Source organism: Rattus norvegicus, chromosome 1 (genome assembly GCF_021556685.1).
Source record: "Rattus norvegicus strain SHRSP/BbbUtx chromosome 1, alternate assembly SHRSP_T2T, whole genome shotgun sequence".
In the NCBI taxonomy this organism is placed as follows: Eukaryota; Metazoa; Chordata; class Mammalia; order Rodentia; family Muridae; genus Rattus; species Rattus norvegicus.
Genome location: NC_141534.1, coordinates 57,835,850 through 57,856,676, shown reverse-complemented (window position 1 = coordinate 57,856,676; position 20,827 = coordinate 57,835,850). Strand labels below are relative to the sequence as shown.

At 40.6% G+C, this 20,827-nt stretch overlaps 1 protein-coding gene across 49 annotated transcripts in view; it reads right to left on the bottom strand.

Moving 5' to 3' along the window:
* The window catches only part of Afdn (afadin, adherens junction formation factor), a 128,813-nt gene that overhangs the window by 64,766 nt on the left and 43,220 nt on the right, over positions 1–20,827 (bottom strand). For 25 of the 49 annotated variants that reach the window (XM_087641060.1, XM_087641772.1, XM_087641374.1 and 22 more), the window contains 6 exon segments: positions 20,525–20,688; positions 18,868–19,028; positions 10,539–10,696; positions 6,459–6,570; positions 5,040–5,207; positions 2,525–2,569 (listed from right to left, as the gene is read on the bottom strand). In XM_087641060.1, coding sequence (XP_087497186.1) covers positions 2,525–2,569; positions 5,040–5,207; positions 6,459–6,570; positions 10,539–10,696; positions 18,868–19,028; positions 20,525–20,688 — 808 coding nt within the window. 49 annotated transcript variants of the gene reach the window in all.

Genomic DNA, 20,827 nt, shown 5'->3' with positions numbered 1-20,827 from the left:
CATTACTTCAAGTGCCTTTGTAGAGCAGAAGTACCATGCACCTTAACAGTTCACAGCATCATATAGCTGGTGGGTTATAATGGGGCTTTTAACTGTGCAACCCTCCAGCTCACCCAGATCTCCTAAACCACAGTCTTAGGAGTCCATCTCATGTGATAATAAATGCTAATGAAATGTTTAACTCCCTTGAGATGAACTGGTGTCAAAAAGGCCAAAAAAGATTTTTTTTTTGCTTTTTATTTTTTAATAGTTGTTTTTTTTAGAATTTCATACATGTTTTGATGATGTTTACACCATACCTCAACCCCTCCAGATCTACCCAGCTTTTGTACCCATGCAACTTTGTGTCCTTTAAAGAAAATGTGTATTGAAATTGCCATAAGCCTGACTCTCTGTGATGGGGAAAGGGCTAGAGGAACAGGAGGCAGAAGACGTGTTTTCAGAGTTAACATATGACCTCACAGAACACGGCAGTTAGTGTATACCAGGCCACAGCCCAACATTTAATGTCAGTTGCAAAGGTTTCCTTTAAAAAGTAAGACTTTCATGACTGCCTAAGTAATCTTCAGTCACTTATTCAAATCTTAAGTCATTGGAATCAAATGTTAGCTAATGAGAGGTTCAGGCGTTTAGAGGGATTTTGGTGTGTATTCAAAGACTGTTAAAAGTCTCTCAGCTGTGATGTAGTCTGAACTCTTAAAAATAAAAGACACCATAAATACATACCTAGTTCTCTAGATCTAACTTTAGTTTTGGAGTACACGAAATAGCATTCCACTGATATAATTTTCTATTTCTGAATTATCAAAATCTGTAACAACTGGGTGAAGGTAAGAGGAAACCAGGGTATGTCAGAGACATAATGCCTAATATGGACCTCCCAAAATGGACTGTCTGTGTTGTTTCCCTTAAGGTTAGGATATTCCCATCTCTAACTGTTCTCATAAACTCTGGATTTCAATGAGACTTCAAAATCAGAGAAGCTAAACATTGTGGTGCATGACTAATTTCAGCACTTTGGAGGCTGAATTCGAAGGAAAAGAAGTGTAAAGTCAGCTATACATTAAGACCCTGCCTCAAAAACAAAACCAAGGCTTGTGGCCTTGTGGTTTTCTGGTCATGGACTCCTCCCCTCCTAGGATGTTTTATGTTTTCTCGACTGTCACAGGCAGGTCACAAACTATACCTCTCCTACATTCGGAGCACAGGAACCTTGTATTACAAAGATTCTCACTGAATAGGCCCCTAAAAGTTACAAGTTCCTTGGTAGCTAGGCCTACTGACCTTCTTTAATAATTACAGTTCTAGAGCAAACAGTTACACTAAAACTAAAAGTATAATGCAATACAGTACACAAACCACACAAATAAATTACAAGGAATCAAATAGTAACCATGTGAGTTAAAAACCACAAGAACACGAAAGACATGTCTATTAGGAGCAGTGTTTACATTGCCATTCTTCTGCAGCTAACAATGGGTCACTACATTGTGACACCAACAGACAGGGCTGCTTTCCCAGTCTCTCCTTTCTTCTTACTTCACTACAGCAGAAAGCCAGAGACAGCCTTGTGTAGAGTACAGAGAAGCTAATGACTACAGGACCAGTGGGTGACCATCCAAGCAGAGGGAGGCTGGCAAGTAAGAATGGCTGGAAGAGTTTGGTGCCTCTGACCTCTCTCCCCATGGCAACCCACCTCCAGCTCTGGGCTGGAAGCTGATGATCACAAGCGAGATTGTTATGGATGTTCCTTCAACCTCCATTCCACCTGTCCTCCACCTCCAGGGAGCACTCTACATAGCCAACTGTCCACAGCACCTGAGTGCCTCTCCACTGGAAAATTAGGATATCAGAAATATCCTAATTATAGGTCAGCCATAATCAGACTCATGGCAGTCACAACAGGCTACCAAAGCCCTTGCCACATTTCATAATGCAACTTTCCCTCAGATTTTCACAAAAACACACATATTTAATATACTACATATTGTGGGGGTGGAACCCATATTTAAATATGAATTCTATGACCATATAATAGATAGCTGAACACACACCCTTACAGGAAACTGCACCCAACATATTTCGGGTGCCTGGGTGACAACTACATCCATTACATGAGGTCATCCAGTACATTAGCCACTTTCCCTTCTGGCTTCACATCAGCACTTAAAACATTCCAAATTTGGGGATGAGGGATGCTTATCTTGTTCTGTAAGTATGAAAGGGACACAGGTCATAACATAGCCCAAAATCACTTAATGGTCCTTTGCTTGCAAGCTACAAGTCTGCAATCAATCCTCTGTCTGCATCCACTACCCAGAGGGAACTTGGGAAAGATAAACAACTAAAAAGGGGGGATTCCAATAAATTATCTGGACTCTAGACATGGAACACTAAATAGATATGACTAGAAAGCCAGCATGTTACACTTCTTACACATACAGTGTCTGCTCAGTCCACATTGTTCACCTAGGAGGTCCTGTGAGTGCCCCAATTACAAAAGTAGTATTAAGCATAGCATTACCTTCGTAAGTGTGATAGCTGTAGTAGGCAAAGTGATTCCTTCTCCCTGGGATTAAGAGACATGCCAGGACCCAGGTGAAGGCAGCATCAGCAGGACAGAGACCATGCAGAACAGGTGGGAGAGGGAAGGAGGAGAAGAGACGCAAAGGGTGAGCTTCAGTGAGATGCTTCAAAGGAAGAACTAGCACATTTTACCCAGCAGCATTCAGAGCTGTGGGGGAAAGACTACAGTAGACCCAGTCAGTGTTTTAGAAACCAGTGCAGACTGTTAAGGAAAACAGCAGGATAACAGGTGAGTCACCAAGCAGCAGGACAGCTTGTGTTAAATTAACAGTGAGTTAACCTGACAGGGTACCACCCCACTTGGCTGGCTCCCTCTGTCTAAAGGGCACATTCAAATTCAATACACAACAGAATCAGCACCCTGACTTCCAATCTTCTGTAAACCTGTGAACACACCTGCACCTCAGAAAACTCCTGCCAGTATCTCACAGTCTTCCACACTGAGGCACATACTTGACTGACAATGTGCCTAATGCAAATATAGTCCATATCCACCCATAACATATCAATACACATGAATATTTCTCATCAAGGAAAATATTCACTCAGGTGTCGTGACACAGTTCCCAGGCAACAAAGACCTTATTCTAGCACTCAGACCTGCCAGCAAACCTTTATGACGAGAGCTATGTTTCCTCACGAAACCTATGTTTCCTCATCTTGGATATAAAGGCAGCTCTTACAAGCAGCCCAGAGACCTTGGAAGGGAGTGTGGATCTGGAGAGGCACTGAAATAGAACTCAGTTTATTACCTGGTATCAGGGACAGTTTTAGTCATCTTCATATCCATTGATCTGTCTACATAAGGAACTCAATAAATATTGCCTAAAGGTAACAGAGTGCTAAGAAAGGTACTAGAGAATATGCAATCGTGTTGTTGCTAGTATTTAATGAAAAGTAGCACAGAACTGCTCTTTATCCAGGGTCTACCATCTTTTTAAAAACAAAACAATATTAGATGCATGTGGTTATCTGAGAGACAAGTAGTAACTACGCAAACCATGGAAGCAGTCGTTAGATATGAGGTCTGGGTCAATCTGTGCTATTATCGCTCTATGTCTGAAGTCCAGAATGGTGTCTGATGCAGCCTCTCTGCTGTCTTCCAAAGTCTATTTTCTACTATACATTTAAACTCTTCAACTACCAAATGTAAGTTCTACATCCAATGCAAATTGCAATGGACAGACCCATCCTTGAAAAAGCCTCAAAGTTTCCAGCTAAAACCCAATGGCATTTTCACCATTTCTCCTCCTTTCTTGAGGTAAACAGGTACCATGTCTTTACATCACAAACAGGAACATAGGATGTCTGACTAACCGTGAACTCCTAGGCAGGACAAAGTAGCACCAATAATTTTTCACAAACTGCTTAATAATGAATACAGATCCTCAAACATAAATAAATATGAAACTACTACCCAAGGAAGCACACTGCCTTGACCATAAATTAGAGTGGCTTTCAAACATTACTATTCTATTCTGCATCAGTGTAACTCAGCTATCTCCTAAGACTGTTGAACCACAAAAAACATATTTAATCTCCAGTTAATTATAATAGCCAGCTGGAAGAAACTGTAGCAACCTTAGAAATAAAAATGAACACTGAAACCTGAAGGAGGGAGGGAAAAAAAACCTGCCCAAGGAATCACATATTATTTACGTAATATATTCTTTTTAATCCTATTTTTCTGTAATTACTTTTAGTTCCTAACTAGAAGAAAGTAGATAAAATATCTTCACAATATTTAATAATACAGGCCACATATTGCCACTTTAACTAAATTGGAAGTTATGTCATTTTCGCTGACTGATAAACAAGTCACATAGAGCACATAAATGCTAAAGACATACTACATGGGGATATGTGTATCTGTAACATACTTACGGAATGTCAGTGTATTTGTCTGCCTAGTGACAAACTTATGATAACAGCTTCAGCTTGCAAGAATTCTGTGATACAATTAGAAGACTAATATGAAAGTAAACTTGTTATTTTAAAGCAGCCTACTAGTTATAGTTACTATGATAGGTTTCAAAGACATTGTTAAATCTACTAAACACTGTACATAGGTCATACAAAAGTAGTATAATCTCTCCCTTTCTCTCTCACACACATACACAGAGGTTGACTCCAGGAAGAATAAATTTCAATTTGTTTCTAGTACATTAACTAAAGTTACTTTGGAAAAGTTTTCTTAAGAGGAACTAATTATTTAAAACTTTTAAATACTACTTATTACTTTAAAGTATGTGTTATATTTATTTTTGTTCATGTGAACTTAATTTTTATTCATGAATTAATTAATTCTATGGCCTTAAGGGTTTTTTTTAAGCTTTTTGAAAAATGTCATTTTATGATTGTTTGATTTCTTGAGTAAATAGACACTTAATACATTAAAAAGTAGAAACATTTATGCTAAAAAGCACACTTCCTACTCTACCCAGCTTTCTCACCTGGGCTGAGCTCTACTAAGTAGGGCAGCTTCTCAGGAGGAAGAGCAGAGCCGTAGCCAGACCCGTCAGCTCTATCTTTCCCCTTCAATGGCTTGCCTTCAACATGTTTCTTCATTTTCTTTGGAATGTAGTCCGGTGGTCTCCTCTTCAACTGAAAGACTAAAATCCCTGGAAGAGTGACAGTGGCAATTATCAGCCAAGCAAACCAGGGGGGATGATTATTGACTGGCAACCATTGGCCCAAACAAAACCAAGAAGACATATTTTAATAACATCTTTCAAGGAGTAGCAGAGCCAAGCTTACCCAATTGATATCTTACTCAGTGAAGAATGACCTAGTCTAGTCTGTGTGCTCAGAAAAACCCTAAAGAAGCAAGAGAGCTACCAAGGACCGCATATACTAGTAAATGGCACATTAGCTTAAACATAAATGAACTTGCACTTGTAGATAGCCTTATCGGCACACATTCACACACAAATACACAGATACAAATATCTCAGCTGACCAGATTTTTATTTAATTCAAATGAATTAATTCAAAATTCAAAACAATTTTCAAAATAAACTGTTTTAACTGTCTAGAATACTGCAGAATGAGTATGAAACTAGAAATGCACTTACTCTTGGGGGTTTTGGGGGCTATGTATTTTAAACTATCCATCTACATGCAATATTGACTTGAGAAGGGAGGATTATTATGTCTTCATTAAGATGAAGGTACTCACCTAGAAAGTCAACTATATCAATCTTATGAAGTAGAGGGAAATGTCTCAACAGCAGCAAGTGTGAACCCATTACAAGTTGAGCATCCCTAAATCCAACACCTGAATCCAAAATGCTACATTATCCAAAACCAAACCTCATGACAGGCTGCACAAACAACATCAACTCATGAAAAATTATGTGCCAAATTATATGCAGGCTATGTGTACAATATATGTTAAATATAAGAAAATGTCATGCTTACGACTTGGCACCATCCTCAAAGTATCTCAAACACTTCTGTATTCTAAGTTCTGAGTTCAGATTACTCAGCCTGTATCTGAAGGGACTATTACTAGACAGTCCTCAGGGGTGCAGGTTACTGTCCAGGTCCCAACAAACTTGCTCAAACACCACGTAGCCCGTATCTTCAGTATGGACACAGTTTCCCAGGTCATCTTTAATGATGGCTTTCCACGACATCACAGTCAGGCCCATCACACCTGCCATGTCATCTGCACAGGACACTCCAATGAGCTGAGTGTGGCCCCGCTGGCCAAGGTACCACAGAGGAGTTGTTCAGCAAGTCTAAGAAACAGCTTGAGACTAGAGCCAAAAGCCATCACAAACGCACATTCACACCCACATTTTCCATGTCACCGGATGAAAAAGAGGTAGCAGAATCTGATTGGTGGACTAACAAAGTGTACTCTCTACCTTTGTCACTTGGCCATTCCCTGAAGATTTGTAAAGGGCATTCATCGTCATCAAGAATTATTTCCTTAGCACCTCTCTCATCAGAATGCTGGGCTCCAGGAGGAAGCATAACCTAAAAAACCATAATTTACAGTGAATATACCACAAAAGCAAATCAGCAACTGCTCAGGGGAAGCTCTGCAGCCTTTGGTTTCACTCTGCAGGCCAGGCTGGCCTCCTGAATACTTACTGGTGCACTCCTGTACCTACCTACCTTCAAAGCACTGTTCTGAATGAGGAGAGAGAGAGAGAGAGAGAGAGAGAGAGAGAGAGAGAGAGAGAGAGAGAGGAAAGAGAGAGAGAGAGAGAGAGAGAGAGAGAGAGAGAGAGAATCAAACCTATCAAGCACTATAAAAAATTTCCGCTGGTCACTGAAAAAAAAGGTTAATAAAGTATATAGGAAATTGTTTCAAACAAAAGCTTATATAGATAGCCAATTTGGCAATTATTCGCTTGTCTCTTCAGAAAAGTTATACTAAGTATTTGCATTTATTACAAATTTCCACATGGAAAACCACAGAGAATAGCCAGCCTTCAAATCATCTCTTAAAGGAAGGTAACTCCTCACTACAGTCCTCCGCAGTACTGACGCCATCTTTCACATTCACGCAAGTATTTATGAAGTCAGTCACATGATCTGAAATCTTAAACCACAACTCAAAATAGTTTTTATTGAAGATAACTGCATGGTGTAATTTTAAGTATACTGTTTAGGTATATTACAGAACTACTCAACTGTTTTCAGGCAAATGTTTGATAATCTTGTGCTCACTGTACTCTTAACAGTGCTGTTACTATTTCTTATGCTTGTCTACTTCCCGTTCCCTCAGGACTCCAAGGGGAGAGGAATGTGGTTCATGCCTCTACAGACACTCGTAGTTTACACTCTCTGATTCAGTGCAAAGAAACATGAGAAGCCGAGCCACTTTCAATTTCTTAAACAAAAGGGTCTGAGTGCAACAGACTTTACCATGCAAACCTTCCATCATGCTTACACACACATTTTAAACAATTCTGGGGAAACCTATCATTCCTTTGTACAAGGCTTCAAATTAGCCTTAAAAAAAATAAAAAAGAATAACAACATCCCCATGCAAAACTCATCATTCTTCATTAGCACTTTTTATTAAATTCTATATCCTGCACCTTCCAGACCTTGACCCTCCTCAGGCTCTCTTTGTGCCACTCATTTCTAGGTCACAGGCCTGGGTGTACTAAGAGCCCACAGTCCAGGCCGCCTGTGTGGTACGTCACAGAGCACTCTCTAGTTGGAAGAAACTGTCTCTGTTCTATTTGACCTTTGGTCTTTTTCATTATAAGCTCTTTTAGGGGCAGCTCCTAACTTTGTATTCTAGCATGAGAGCTAACAGAAAAAAAAAACTTAAAATACTCAACAAATGATCATGTAACTATGAAAGAAAAATATGAAACAGCTATAGTTTACTATGGCAAGCTGGGAATATAAGGCAAATCTAATTTGAGTAAAATCATTAACCAGGTTGCCTAAATTTGCTCAAGAAAGCTGCTCAGACTAAGCAAAAGGCCAAAGTACCAGAATTTCTCCAGAGGAATCAAACAAGCTCAAAAAGGACTGTCAATGAAGCTCATGGTCTGCTTCTGTAACTTTAGGTCCCTGAGAAACGTTTACTTTACTTTCTAATTTTCATAGCAAAAACAAATCACTTAGTTAAAAAGATGAAGATGTTACAAAGTTCATTATCATAGATCAAGCTGTGTAGCTCCATAGAACATTAATATTTGGTTTATATAAAAATCTCCCCTTGTCATACAATTTAGCAACACCACATTTCATGAAAGATGCACAACATTTAAAGTGCAGGCAAGAGAAATACAGAGATCAGCAAAGAGCAGAATGTATAAACTGACTCACACAAATGAAGGTGACTGATCAAAGCATTCAGAGAGAGGTAACAGGCTTTCAAACAATGCTGGGTCAACTGGGTATCTCAATAATGGAAAAGATAGCAACATTAACTTAAAATGAACATACTGATTTATATAGAAGCTAAAATTAACATTAAAAAGAATGGGCCAACAAGATGGTTCAGTGGGTAGAGGTGCCTGAGAGAGAGTTGAAAAAGTGTCTTCTGAATAGCACAGGACCACTAACTCAGCAGGGGCTGTTGTTGCCTGCATAAGACCAGCACAAGATCTGGTCAGTCAGCATCCCATCGCAGAGCAGTGAAAGGCTCCCAAGCCCCACCCCATAGCTAAGGAGCTACACACAGCTGGTGACTTCTGCAGGAGGGAGGGTGGTCATTGGTAGACTGACCATGCTTAGTTGATGGTTCCACGCCCATGAATAAATATATTTGAAGCTGAACTGAAAGGGAACATAAAGTTGAGCGGGGGCTGGGGGAAAGCTGGAGGAAGAGTTAGAAGTGAATATGATCAAAGTACATTGTGTGCACATATGAAATGCTCAAAGAATGAAAACACTAACAACAAAGAAGACCTAAACCTATAACCTCACTGCTGGGGGAGAGGAGACAAGGTCCTGAAGCTCAGAGGCCAGCCAAAGCAGCAAGCTCCAGGCTCAGTTAAGAGAGAGCCTGCTTGGGGTTGGGGATTTAGCTCAGTGGTAGAGCGCTTGCCTAGCAAGCGCAAGATCCTGGGTTCAGTCCCCAGCTCCGAAAAAAAAGAAAAAGAAAAAAAAAAAAAAAGAGAGAGAGAGAGCCTGCTCAAAAATAAAGTAGAGAGTGATGAAGGTACCATGTCACCCACACCCACACACAGGTGAAAAATTTTTCTTTTTAAGTCACTTACTGTAATAAAACACCAGCTATCTTTGTTTTAAAATCTATTATAATTCATTTCTCTCTCTGCTTCCTGACCATGGATAGAATGTGAGCAGCTGCCTCACAGTCCAGCTGCCATGGATTCCTACCACAATGGACCAAACCTTCAAAGCACTGAAACAAATCCTTCCTTCCAAAGCAAAAAACAAGCTACTGTTAGTTATAACTGACTCAGAGGCTAAGAATTCCTAACTGGTTTATGGCTAAATAGAAAATCTGTTTTACTTACTCCTACAGATCAATTTCATTTTACAAACAGTCACTATATTCCTTGATAACTAGTGTCACAAGTAGAGTACCTCTGAGAAGCTGCAGGTGATCATGAAAGGAGATTTTAGTATTAATACAATTATGCTGCCTATGATGGCTGATCTTGAATGCCAACCACACTGGACTGTGTTTAATGTTGGCTGGCCTAATAACTGACGTGGGGAAGATCAGCCCTGGATGCAGCACCAACAGACTGGGGGCTTAAACAAGACAAAAGGAAGGAAGCAGAGGAAAGCAGCAGCATGTGCAAGCCCTACACTTCCATGGCTGCCGTGGACATTACTCCTATGCTTCTTCAAGTCTTTCAACAGAGGATCACAGTAGTGACTCTCCAGGGAGCTACCAGACCTTCAGCTTCACACCAGGACTGCAGCACGACTGGACCACTATGCACGTGATGCCCACACCTTAGACCGAACAGCCACATGGTTCTCTCATTCTCCACTGTGCAGCACTGCTGAGACTATTACAAATACATAGATTGGTTATACTCCTCTTGACTCATATAACATATGCACAAAATAAAAATTGGAGGAATGCCTATCAAAACTTTAATGATGAAGTTAACTTTGGTAAAATAACTTTGGGCTACATTTTATTCAACTTAACTTTTAAGAACACAAATTTGTTTTTATTACATTTGTTTACTATTCCTCTGTGTATGGGGGTGGGGTCATGAATATGAGTGAATATACACCAAAATTTTTTAAAAAACAATCTTTCCGGGGTTGGGGATTTAGCTCAGTGGTAGAGCACTTGCCTAGCAAGCACAAGGCCCTGGGTTCGGTCCCCAGCTCCGAACAATAGAAAAGAAAAGAAAAAAAAAAAAAAAAAGACGTGCGCCACCGGCACCAGCACCGGCACCGGCCTGTCTCAAAAAAACAATCTTTCCTTTAAATGCTAGACCTTATCATGAACAATCCTGGGGAGAAGTCAACTTGTAGTTACGTACCCGAGCAATGCAGTAGTCCTTGGGGTTCTCTTTTTCCAGACCATACTTCTCTAAGGACTCTGCTACAGCAAAGTCTGCAGGATCTGTAGTAGACAGCAGGATTGTCTTGTATGGAATATTTGGTTTTAAACTGTCTGCATAGATTCTCAGTGTTCCACCTGAAGAAAGAATTGTGCACCTTTGAGTACATCTTCATTTTAGGTCAATGACAGAGGCTGCTGACACTGACCATCACTAGGAGGCACCAACAACAGTGGTACAAATGTATCCAGTACAGACCTGGGGCTGGCTTCTACCACAGGGAAGAACTGTGGTGCAGTGCTCTTTCCCTGTTCCCACCTTCCTCAACCCTGTAACCACAAGACCTGTTTCCTCCAGTTCTACTTTTGAAGCTTTCATTTGAAGCAAACAGCCCAAATACATCAAGAATCAGTTCCATTAACCAAACCAGTATTTTAAAAGTGAGCTAGCATTGGAGGAGTTAGAGAAAGGATTAGAAGAGCTAGAGCCATTTGCAACCCAATAAGAACAATGATACCAACCAACCAGAACTCACAGGGATTAAACCACCATCCAAAGAGTACACGTGGACAGACTCATGGCTCCTGCTGCATAAGTAGCAGAGGATGGCCTTATGGGGCACCAATGTGAGAAGAAACCCTTGGTCCTGCCAAGTCTCAACCTCACTCCCCGCAGTGTAAGTGAATGTCAGGATGAGGAGGCAGGAATGGTTATGTGGATGGGTGAGGGAACATCCTCATAGAAGAAGGGGGAGGGGATGGTATAGGGAGTTTATATAGGGGAAATCAAGAAAGGGGATAACATTTGAAATGTAAATAAAAATTATCCAATGGGGGAAAAAAAGAAGGAAGACTGAAACGTGGATGCTACATTCTTTCTTAGCAGGAAGAACAAAATACTCACAGGGACAAAGAGTGGATCAGGGACTGAAGAAAAGTTCGTCCGGAGACTGCCCCACCTCGGGATTTATCCCATGTGCAACCACCAAACCCAGTCACTATTGCTGATGCCAAGAAGTGCTGGCTGATGGGAGTCCAATATGGGTGTCTCCTGAGAGGCTCTGCCAGAGCCCTACTGATACAGATGACAATGCTTACAGCTAACCATTTGACTGAAAAAGGGGACCCCCCCCCAATGGAGGAGTTAGAGAAAAAAACTGAAGGAGCTGAAGGCATTTGCAGCCCCATAGGAAGACCAACAATATCAACTAACCAGACCCCACCAGAGCTTCCAGGACTAAATCACCAACCAATGAGTACACATGGAGAGACCCATGACTCCAAACACGTATGTAGCAGAGGATGGCATTGTCCAGCATCAATACGAGGAAAAGCCCTTGGTCCTGTTAAGGCTCTTTTCCCCAATGTAGGGAAATGCCATGGCATTGTAGGAATGGGTGGGCAGGAGTGGTAGCATCCTCATACAAGCAGAGCAAGGGGCAGGGTATATGGGAGAGTGGGAAAAGGGTATAACATTTAAAATGTAAATACATAAAATATCCAAGAACAATATAATTTAGAAAAAATAAGTAACCTTAATAAAAGTCATTGGTTCACTAAAAAAAAAAAAAAAAAAAAAAAAAAAAAAAAAAAAGTGAGCTAGGAAACAGAAGACCTCAGGTACTTAATCCAAAGACTTCTGAGGCATTTGCTACCACAGTGGGGCTATTTCAATCGTAGGCACTACGAACTAATTGTTAGATACAGGTATACAGTCAATCTAAGGGGCCTGTAAGTAAGAAGGGTAATTTAGATTTCCTCAGGTGTTCTGTTGTTTGTATGTTCCCTTCTTAGTGGAAATACACATATGCCACATTACTGTTGATTTGACTCTCTTAATCTATTTTCCATTATACCTTCATGGTTAAGAAGCCCTGAAACAAAGCAGGAGCAGTGGCACATGCCTTTAATCCCAGCACTCCAGCAGAGGCAGGTGGATCTCTGTGAGTTCAAAGCTGCATAGTGAGTTCCAGGAGAGCCAGGACTACATAGTGACTACATAGTGAAACCCTGTCAAAGAAAGGAAAGAGTAGAAAGAAAGGAGGGAGGTGGAGGAGAAGGCAAAGAAAGAAAAGAAAGGAGGAAGAAAAGGAGGAAGAAGAGAAGAAAAGGGAAGAAGAGGAAGAGAAGGCGGAGGAGGAAAAAGAAGGGGACGAGAAGGAGCCCTAGAAGAAGTATGTGCAGACTGCAGAACAGAAACATGACAGTATGGCCAAGCAGGCAATGCCATGCCTACAGAAGACTTAACTGCTCAGCTACTAAATCTGAAGACAATGAAAAGACCGAAAGACTTGACATCAAAGGTCTACATATAAAAATGATTTCAAGAGGAAACAAACTAGCAGACAAACAAAGGAAGGAAATCAATTCAAGCTGTAAAAGAGGACAGCAACGTAAAACAGGGCCACGGACTGGTAAAATGGCTCAGGAGTAGGGGCACATGCAAGCAAACTTAAATCCATGACTTCTGACCTTCACATGTTCTGAGACATGTGTGCTCCTGAACTCACATGTGCATTTGCAAAATCAAGTAAGTAAAACTTAAAAATAAGAGTCAGCAAAACAAGAGAAATTCAGCAAGAAAATTGCAATTTAAAAAAAAAATCAACTAGCTGAAATTATCAGGCACTTTTTGGATCAGCTACGCTTTGGAGACATCACTGAGTAGTGTTGTTTTTAAACACTAGCTTTGCATGACCAGGAGCAAACCCTGTGTGAGCTTTGATGCCTGATCAGCTTCCAAAACACAGCCAAGGGTATGACAGTTGCATCAGGTCCTAGGAAATTACAGCTTCCACTGTCATGCTGTTCCCAGTTTCATTCATAGGCTCAACCACTGCACTAGGACACAGCCATAGTAGGCTAGCTATCAGTGTGCACTTCTCTCAGGCATTTATTAAATCAAACAAGAATAGGGTGGGAGAGATGTCTCAGTGGTTAAGAGCTCTCTTGTAGCTCTTTCAGAACATCCAAGTTCATTTCCCAGCATCACACAGGGCTACTCATGGCTCTGAAAGGCCTCAGCTCCCTCTTCTGGCCTCCACACATATGTATGCGTGCACGAATGCACTACAAACATTTTTTTTAACTGACAAAAATGTTGAACCTAATAAATGAATATTTACTTCCTTGGCAAACTGCTACTTTTCTGATAGTATTTAGTTTACTAGAATTTCTTGGGTATTATAAATACATAAAAATGGTTTGACTTCCAACCATTCCTTTAATAAGCAAGTTCTGCTTTGATTTTATAATACTTCTCCTCCTTATATTAGAGATTTTTTCTTTGCTTATTCTCCTTTTGCTTTGTTTTGCTTTAAGACGTGGTCATAGTTTGTAGCTCAGACTAGCCTAGAACTAACTCTATTTCCCAGGCTGGACACAGGCTTGTGGCAATCCTCCTGCCTCAGGCTTCCAGGTGCTGGAATTATAGGCATGTGCCACTATGCTGGCAAAACTTCTTGAACCAATTTTTTATTTTTAAAATTTGGACTTATTCGCACTACAGGAGGCATGTGTTCAACACTATGTGAGCTTAGTTCAAGTATTTGAATCTTTATATTTTCTTTACAATTTGAAACCTTCTAAAAAGTAACTGTCCATAGTAAATATCAGTTTTTGTTTGATTTTTGAGATATGGTCTAATTTTGTAGCTGGGCCTGGCCTCAAACTAACAATCCTCCTGCCTCAGTCTCCTGAGTTTGGGAACATAAGCACACACCACAGTGCCTGGTTAACTTCTCTTATGATGGCTTAAGACTCTGTCTGACCTGCAGTACTTCCTACCCAATGACATCTCACACTTGATGATACCTCCCTACCACACAGGTCCCCCTCCCTCCCATTTACATCTGGCATTACCGCTCACTCTAGAGACAATCATTATCTATCCAAGCTGACCTTCAGTAACAGCCAGTCTACTATCCATCCCAAGCTCATGTACCTCACAGTGTTCTTCAGCTTTCTCTGTATGGCCTGTCAGTGTGGGGCAAGAGGTCAGAGGTCATGCTTTATGTGGGTGGTGTAGTACTTCCATAAATTATGTTGGGTTTTAGCACAGTTCCCCCACAAGCATCCTATACTCATCTCTCCAAATCTGAGGCTGAGGCTAAATAGAAAGGTTGCTATGCCCCAACCTTAAAGCTCCTTGGCAGCTTATTACAAAATATAAAGAAGATTCCCATCAATACTGCCAATGACTATGAAAAATACATACTGTGGAAACAGGCCATCTGACACTCAACAAGCTTACCATTTTCTTGAAGCTATATCTCAATGCTGCATTCAAGCCCACATTACAAAATACTTTGTCTCCAGGAATGTTTTATCAATCGAGTTAAAAACTAATACTCTGAGCCACTGTCTTCTTCATGATTCACACACTCCTGAGCTCTTACCTGAATGAATATTTCTCAGGTAGAACTATGGTTTCATTTTCCAAAGCTCATTAGATAACAATGCTAGGTCCTTCCTACAGAGCAGAAGTATCCAGACGTGGTACATGGTTAGATGCATGAGTTATTTCTGAGCACTCCCTTTGTTACCTGTACTCTTCTTTATTTTTCTCTGGCCCTCGAAATCTTTTTTAAGTGTTTTTTTCTCAAGACAGGGTTTCTCTGTAGACCAGAATGCCTCAGATTCAGAGATTCGCCTGTCTCTGCCTCGCAAGTGCTGGAATTAAAGGCATGCACCTCTTTTTTTCTTTTTCTATACATAAATTTTGGAACATGACAGAATAAGATAGTATACAGAATCCTTAAACAAAATCCTTTGCCAGAATAGTTATGAAAACAAGAAGCCCTCATTCTTCTCAATTCTGTATGTGTGTTTCTGAGCAGATTTTAGTATGTCGTCCTTAAGACCTAAAACTGTCTCAGCCTCTGCTGTGGTTTGAGTGTGAAGTGTCTCAGGTGTTTGGATACTTCGGTCACTAGGTGGCTAATAGTGTTGCTAGGCAATGTTGCCGAACCTTTAAGAAAATGGACTTTCACTGGAGGAAACTGATCTCTGGACAGAGCATTGAGGCTCTAGAGGCCCCTCCCTAGTTTCTGTTCATTCTCTGCTTCCCAAGTGCAGATGCAACAGGACCAGTTTGTCCCCCTATTCACACTATACTGACTACTGCCATGTGTTCCTCACCATGATACACTCTGTATCTTTGGAACTGTAGGTTAAAATAAATTCCTTTTTCCTTAAGTTGCTTCCAACAAGGTATTTTATCACAGCAATGTGGGAGTAACTATGATCTGATATGCACTTCCATATCTGGCTTGTAGTTTTTGGTTTTTTGTTTTCTTTTACAATCATTAACACTACATTCCTATAAAATATACAACAAAGACTCAGTTTCAAGACACTTGTCTTAGTTAGTGTTTTATTACTCTAAAGAGAAACCATGACCAAGGCAGCTCTTAAAAAGGAAAACATTTAATTAGGGCTTTTTTTTTTTCAGACGTTTAAGTCCATTACCATCATGGTGGGAAGCATGGCAGCATTCAATCAGACATGGGGCTGGAGAAGCAGCTGAGTGCTCTATTCTACATCTTGATCCACAGGCAGCAAAAAGAAACTGTGTGCCACACTGGGAGGAGCTTGAACATATATCTGAGGCCTCAAAGCCCACTTCCACAGTGACATACATCCTCCAACAAGGTCATACCTCCTAATAGTGCCACTCCCTATGGCCAACCATTCAAACACATGAACCTATGAGGCCCACGCCTATTCAAACCAGCACAGCATTGAAGGCTGAATCAAGTATACAGTGCTGAGGCAGCAAGAGGCCTACTTCCCACCACAGCTCCAGGCAAGAGAAACCTTGCAATCAAGTAGACTTCACAGTCACTGGGCAGAAGCAGGTGGTCCTGCATTGGAGGACATAGTCTGTGGAGCCTACTCCTTAAATGAGACCATGACAAAACACAACACAGTGCACATTAGATGACTACTGAAACAATAACCTGGATGAGCGTAAAATCCTTTCACTCAGACTTGGATTTGAAAGAAAAGGTCTATAATAAAGTGAGTTTTCTCAACTTGAGCTATTGTTTAAAAAAAATTCTGTACATCCTAACATCAGAATCTTTTCGCTATCACGTAAGCTAGTCTCCGTGTACACGGAAGATGGAACTGCAGTAACCAAGAGCCGAGCACCTGGAGGGTGCTGAAGAGAGACACAGCTAACTACATTACAACATTACACTAAACTTTCGGGGTAACGCAAGATTAACAATATAACTCTAATAAACTTATTTCTCTCTGAAACTCAAAATGGTTATCCTATTACTTTTTAAGAAGTGAAACTGCCTCATCATAAATGTCTGCTTTGTAACAAGTATTTTCTCTGCTTAACACAATTTCCAGTTAGTTATAAGTCAAAGTTTTATCAAACAGTTAAAAATACACAGAAGCAATATATAGTTCAAACAGTACTGCTAACTATTTCAGCTCTCTTTATCATATCTACTTCTTACATAGACACGAAGCAACTGTCAGGTACTTTGAAGGAAATAAGGCAGGAGAGCCCTGCGCTCTCTGGCCTGCATTGCCTTGTACAGCAACAGAAGCCAAACTCCTTTAAATGTACTTCATCTGTGAAGTGGCAAACTCTAAAGAAAATAAAACCCAAATATAAACCAACATGCAATGCTGCCATGTAAGGAGGAATTAACTATGCTAAAACAACTCAAAACAACTTCAGGTACATGTCTTTTAAAGCACACACACACAATTCCATAAACTCTTAGAAAATTTTCAGAATCATATTACTAATAATAAAAAACAAAAGGGAAGGGGAGGGGGGTTTTACTGCATAACCCTGGCTGGCCTCAACCTCACAGAGGTCCACTTGCCTCTGCTGGGACCAAAGAAAGGTGACACCACACTTAAAACACTATTATTCTTTATTAAGATCATTAGAAAGTAAGTATGTAATTGCAGAAGACTCCCTAAAGTCATAATAGTTTAAAGAAAGAAGGACTACTTGAGAAGTATCTCCCAGGCAAAGGAGACACAGGAGTGTTTCCCCATGAAACAAAGCCAGCAGAGACCAAGGGACGCCGCCTGGCTCCAGGTATGACCACCATTAACAGAAAGGAAACAGCTGCAGTGGGCTGAAAAGTGCTGGTGAGGGTTAAACCCAGGAGTTGATGAGAAAGTTATAATCATCACTGGCCAACTTTAGAGGACACTAAAATAAATATTCCTGCCACATCAACAGCTTCATCTGCATCTGCATCTACATCCTAATCAAGAAAATAGACAGAAACGCAGCAATGAACACCAAAGGATGTCACCAGACTCTATAGGACAAATAACCTAATGTCTTAGGGTCTCTACTGTTGTAAAGAAAACCAATGTCAGCTTAACAGTTGTCAATCAACTACTGAAGGGTAGTCAGGGCAGGAACCCGACAGCAAAACCAGAGACTATGAAGAATGCTACTTACCAGCTTACTTCTTATGGCTTTGCTCAGAGCCTACTTTCCTACACAACCCAGGACTACTGCCCAGGGGTGACAACACCCACAGCAAGCTAGGCCCTCCCACATCAATCATTAATCAAGACAATACCCAACAGACTAACCAACAGGCCAATCTTACACAGTCTTTTCTCTATTAAGATTACCTTTTCCCAAATACCTCCAGGTTTGTGTCAAGTTGACAAAAGCCAACCAACACAGCTAAATTTTAAAAGACAAGCCAACAAAAAAAATAAAATCCTAAAGGAAACTCTAGAATGAGAGACTTACATTTATGACTCAATCTTGATCACATGTGTGTGTACATGTGTGTACATGCGTGCATGTGTGAAGAAAAGAATATCAAAAGCAATCATGAAAGTTTAAACAATGGGTAAACATGGCTGAAGGAGCAGCTGTTGGGTGCTTTGTATGTGATGGTGGTCCTAAAGTTTATTATGAGTCTTTGCCCTTCATGAAAATGCATTAAAATACTTAAAGGTGAACTAGTAAGTTTTCAATCTGCTTCAACAGTTTGGGACTGAGAGGGCAATGCATACTGGAAAAGAGAATACGAGCTAATGATTTTCAAAACTGTGGTAGTTACCTTTTGTATATATTTAATATTTTCTGGGTTGAAGGCAGTGGGAGAAGAAGAGCCTTACTGGTGCGTCTACTTAACAAATGCTAACTTAACTCTAAGTGAAAAGAATTCTACATAAGCCATACACGAACATATCTGCTATTAAAAGGCTACTTCACACACTTTCTTAGTTTAAGAAACACATATATAAAAGAGTGCAATGCAATACATTTTACAATGACTATTCAGAAAAACAGCTCTATGTACCCGAGTCGGGCCGCCCATCTGAGCTCCGAAACTCTTGCATTCTCTTCTCCAGTTTTTGCTGCCGCCGCCGTTTCATAACAACTTCAGGATTAGAAATCGTTCGAGTAAAGCTGGTTTCAGGCATGTCTTTGTAAACTTCAGCAGCCAGACGAGAATTCTCACTGAAAGGAAAAAGATCACCAACATTATTTTAAACCCTTTTCCTATTAGAAATACAAGTATCACAATGGCAAATGTCATCTGTAGGTCTATTGTAACTAGTTACCATATGTAAATTACCATGAGATTAAAAACAGTTTCTCTCAAGTATAAATGCACAGGCTAAGAAACCTGTAACTAAACTTTTAAGTTTACACAACCCAACTATCTTGTGCTCATGAACAAAGCAAAAGGAAGGAAGGAAGGAAGGAAGGAAGGAAGGAAGGAAGGGAGGGAGGGAGGGAGGGAGGGAGGGAGGGAGGGAGGGAGGGAGGGAAACATTTGGACCATGCACTTCAGTTTCTAGCTGGATTGTACAGTTCAGTCTCTAGTAGTGCTGTGCTACAACACAGCAAACAACATTACAGCACAGCATCCCAAATACAAGAAGCCATACTGAAAATCCTTACTTAAAATTATAGTAAATCTTAAAGAATCTAAATTAAATAGCATGATTGTTTTTAACACCTAAAAGATCCACCAACATTTACTTTCCTGAAGTTAAACTTTCATAGGTATACTGCTCCAACAGTTTCTGCAAAGGAATCAACTGTACAAGGTCACGGGCAGAAAACTGAATATAAGGTATGATGAAAAAAACTGAATACTTGAATAAATTTTAATGATATAAACATATAACCATAGAGTAATTTAAAAATTATTTAAAAATAAGTTGCGGGGTTGGAGATTTAGCTCAGCGGTAGAGCGCTTGCCTAGCAAGCGCAAGGCCCTGGGTTCGGTCCCCAGCTCCAAAAAAAAGAAAAAAAAAAAAGTTGCACTTTAAACTATCAGGTTAAATGATATGATTCATCCTAAGTAGTTCATTTTCTATACCAAATAATGTAAAGGTAAACCAAGGGAAGAACGAGCCATGCAGTGTGAGTGGAAATGTCTCATTTCTAGGATGTGTTCCATCTCTTTGGTAACTGTATGAAATAAACCCACTTACTGCTATTCACAAGCAGCCCAAGTATCACCTTAGGGGGATGATCCACCATGAGGCTGCTGCCACAGAACATGAATGTCCAAGGTACATCTGAATTTGAAAAGGAAAATCTGCCTTGCTGCCTAGTCTGCCAATTCTGACCAGTTTATATATGGTAAATATGGAACCACAATTGCCTCTGGGACCAAAACCACAGAAGTAAGTTTCAAAGGACTAGCTGAAGAAATAAGAGACATCTGAACGTGGTGGTCTGCTAAACAATGTTAACTAGTGTTTGCCTAGAGGGAGCAGAATCCTCCCCCAAGACATGGTCACTGCTAATGGAGCAGGGTGCCATGTTGAAACAAGGCCCTCCAGTTTCCCTGGAGGGCTTCAGGTTTCCACAGCAAGGCTGACATGACAGTCTCAGTCACTGTGCCACCAGTTACCAATAACTGAGATAAGTTTGCCATATTAGACACACCTGGCTTGTTTGTAGCTCAGAGTGACAGAAATACTTCCAGAAAGACCTACCTGTCATCCCCTTGAGAAGGCCTTTCTTCCTTATCAGAGGCTTGTCTCAAAGCCTCCTTCTCTCTCTTCTTTTTTTCCTTCTTTTCTTTCTTTGACAGAGTTCTTTTGAAGTTCTGAATAACACCTTCTTTCTCCTGCTTCTCAGGTCCATTACTCTGAGCCTTCTGGTAAAAGCAACATTATCACCACACTGACCACACCCAGGAATTGCACCAGGTTCCTTAGGCTGTGCTGCCACCTCTGCCTCACAAGCCAGGGACAAACAGATAAGCAAATTCAGATGGTAAGGGACCCAGGAGGGAC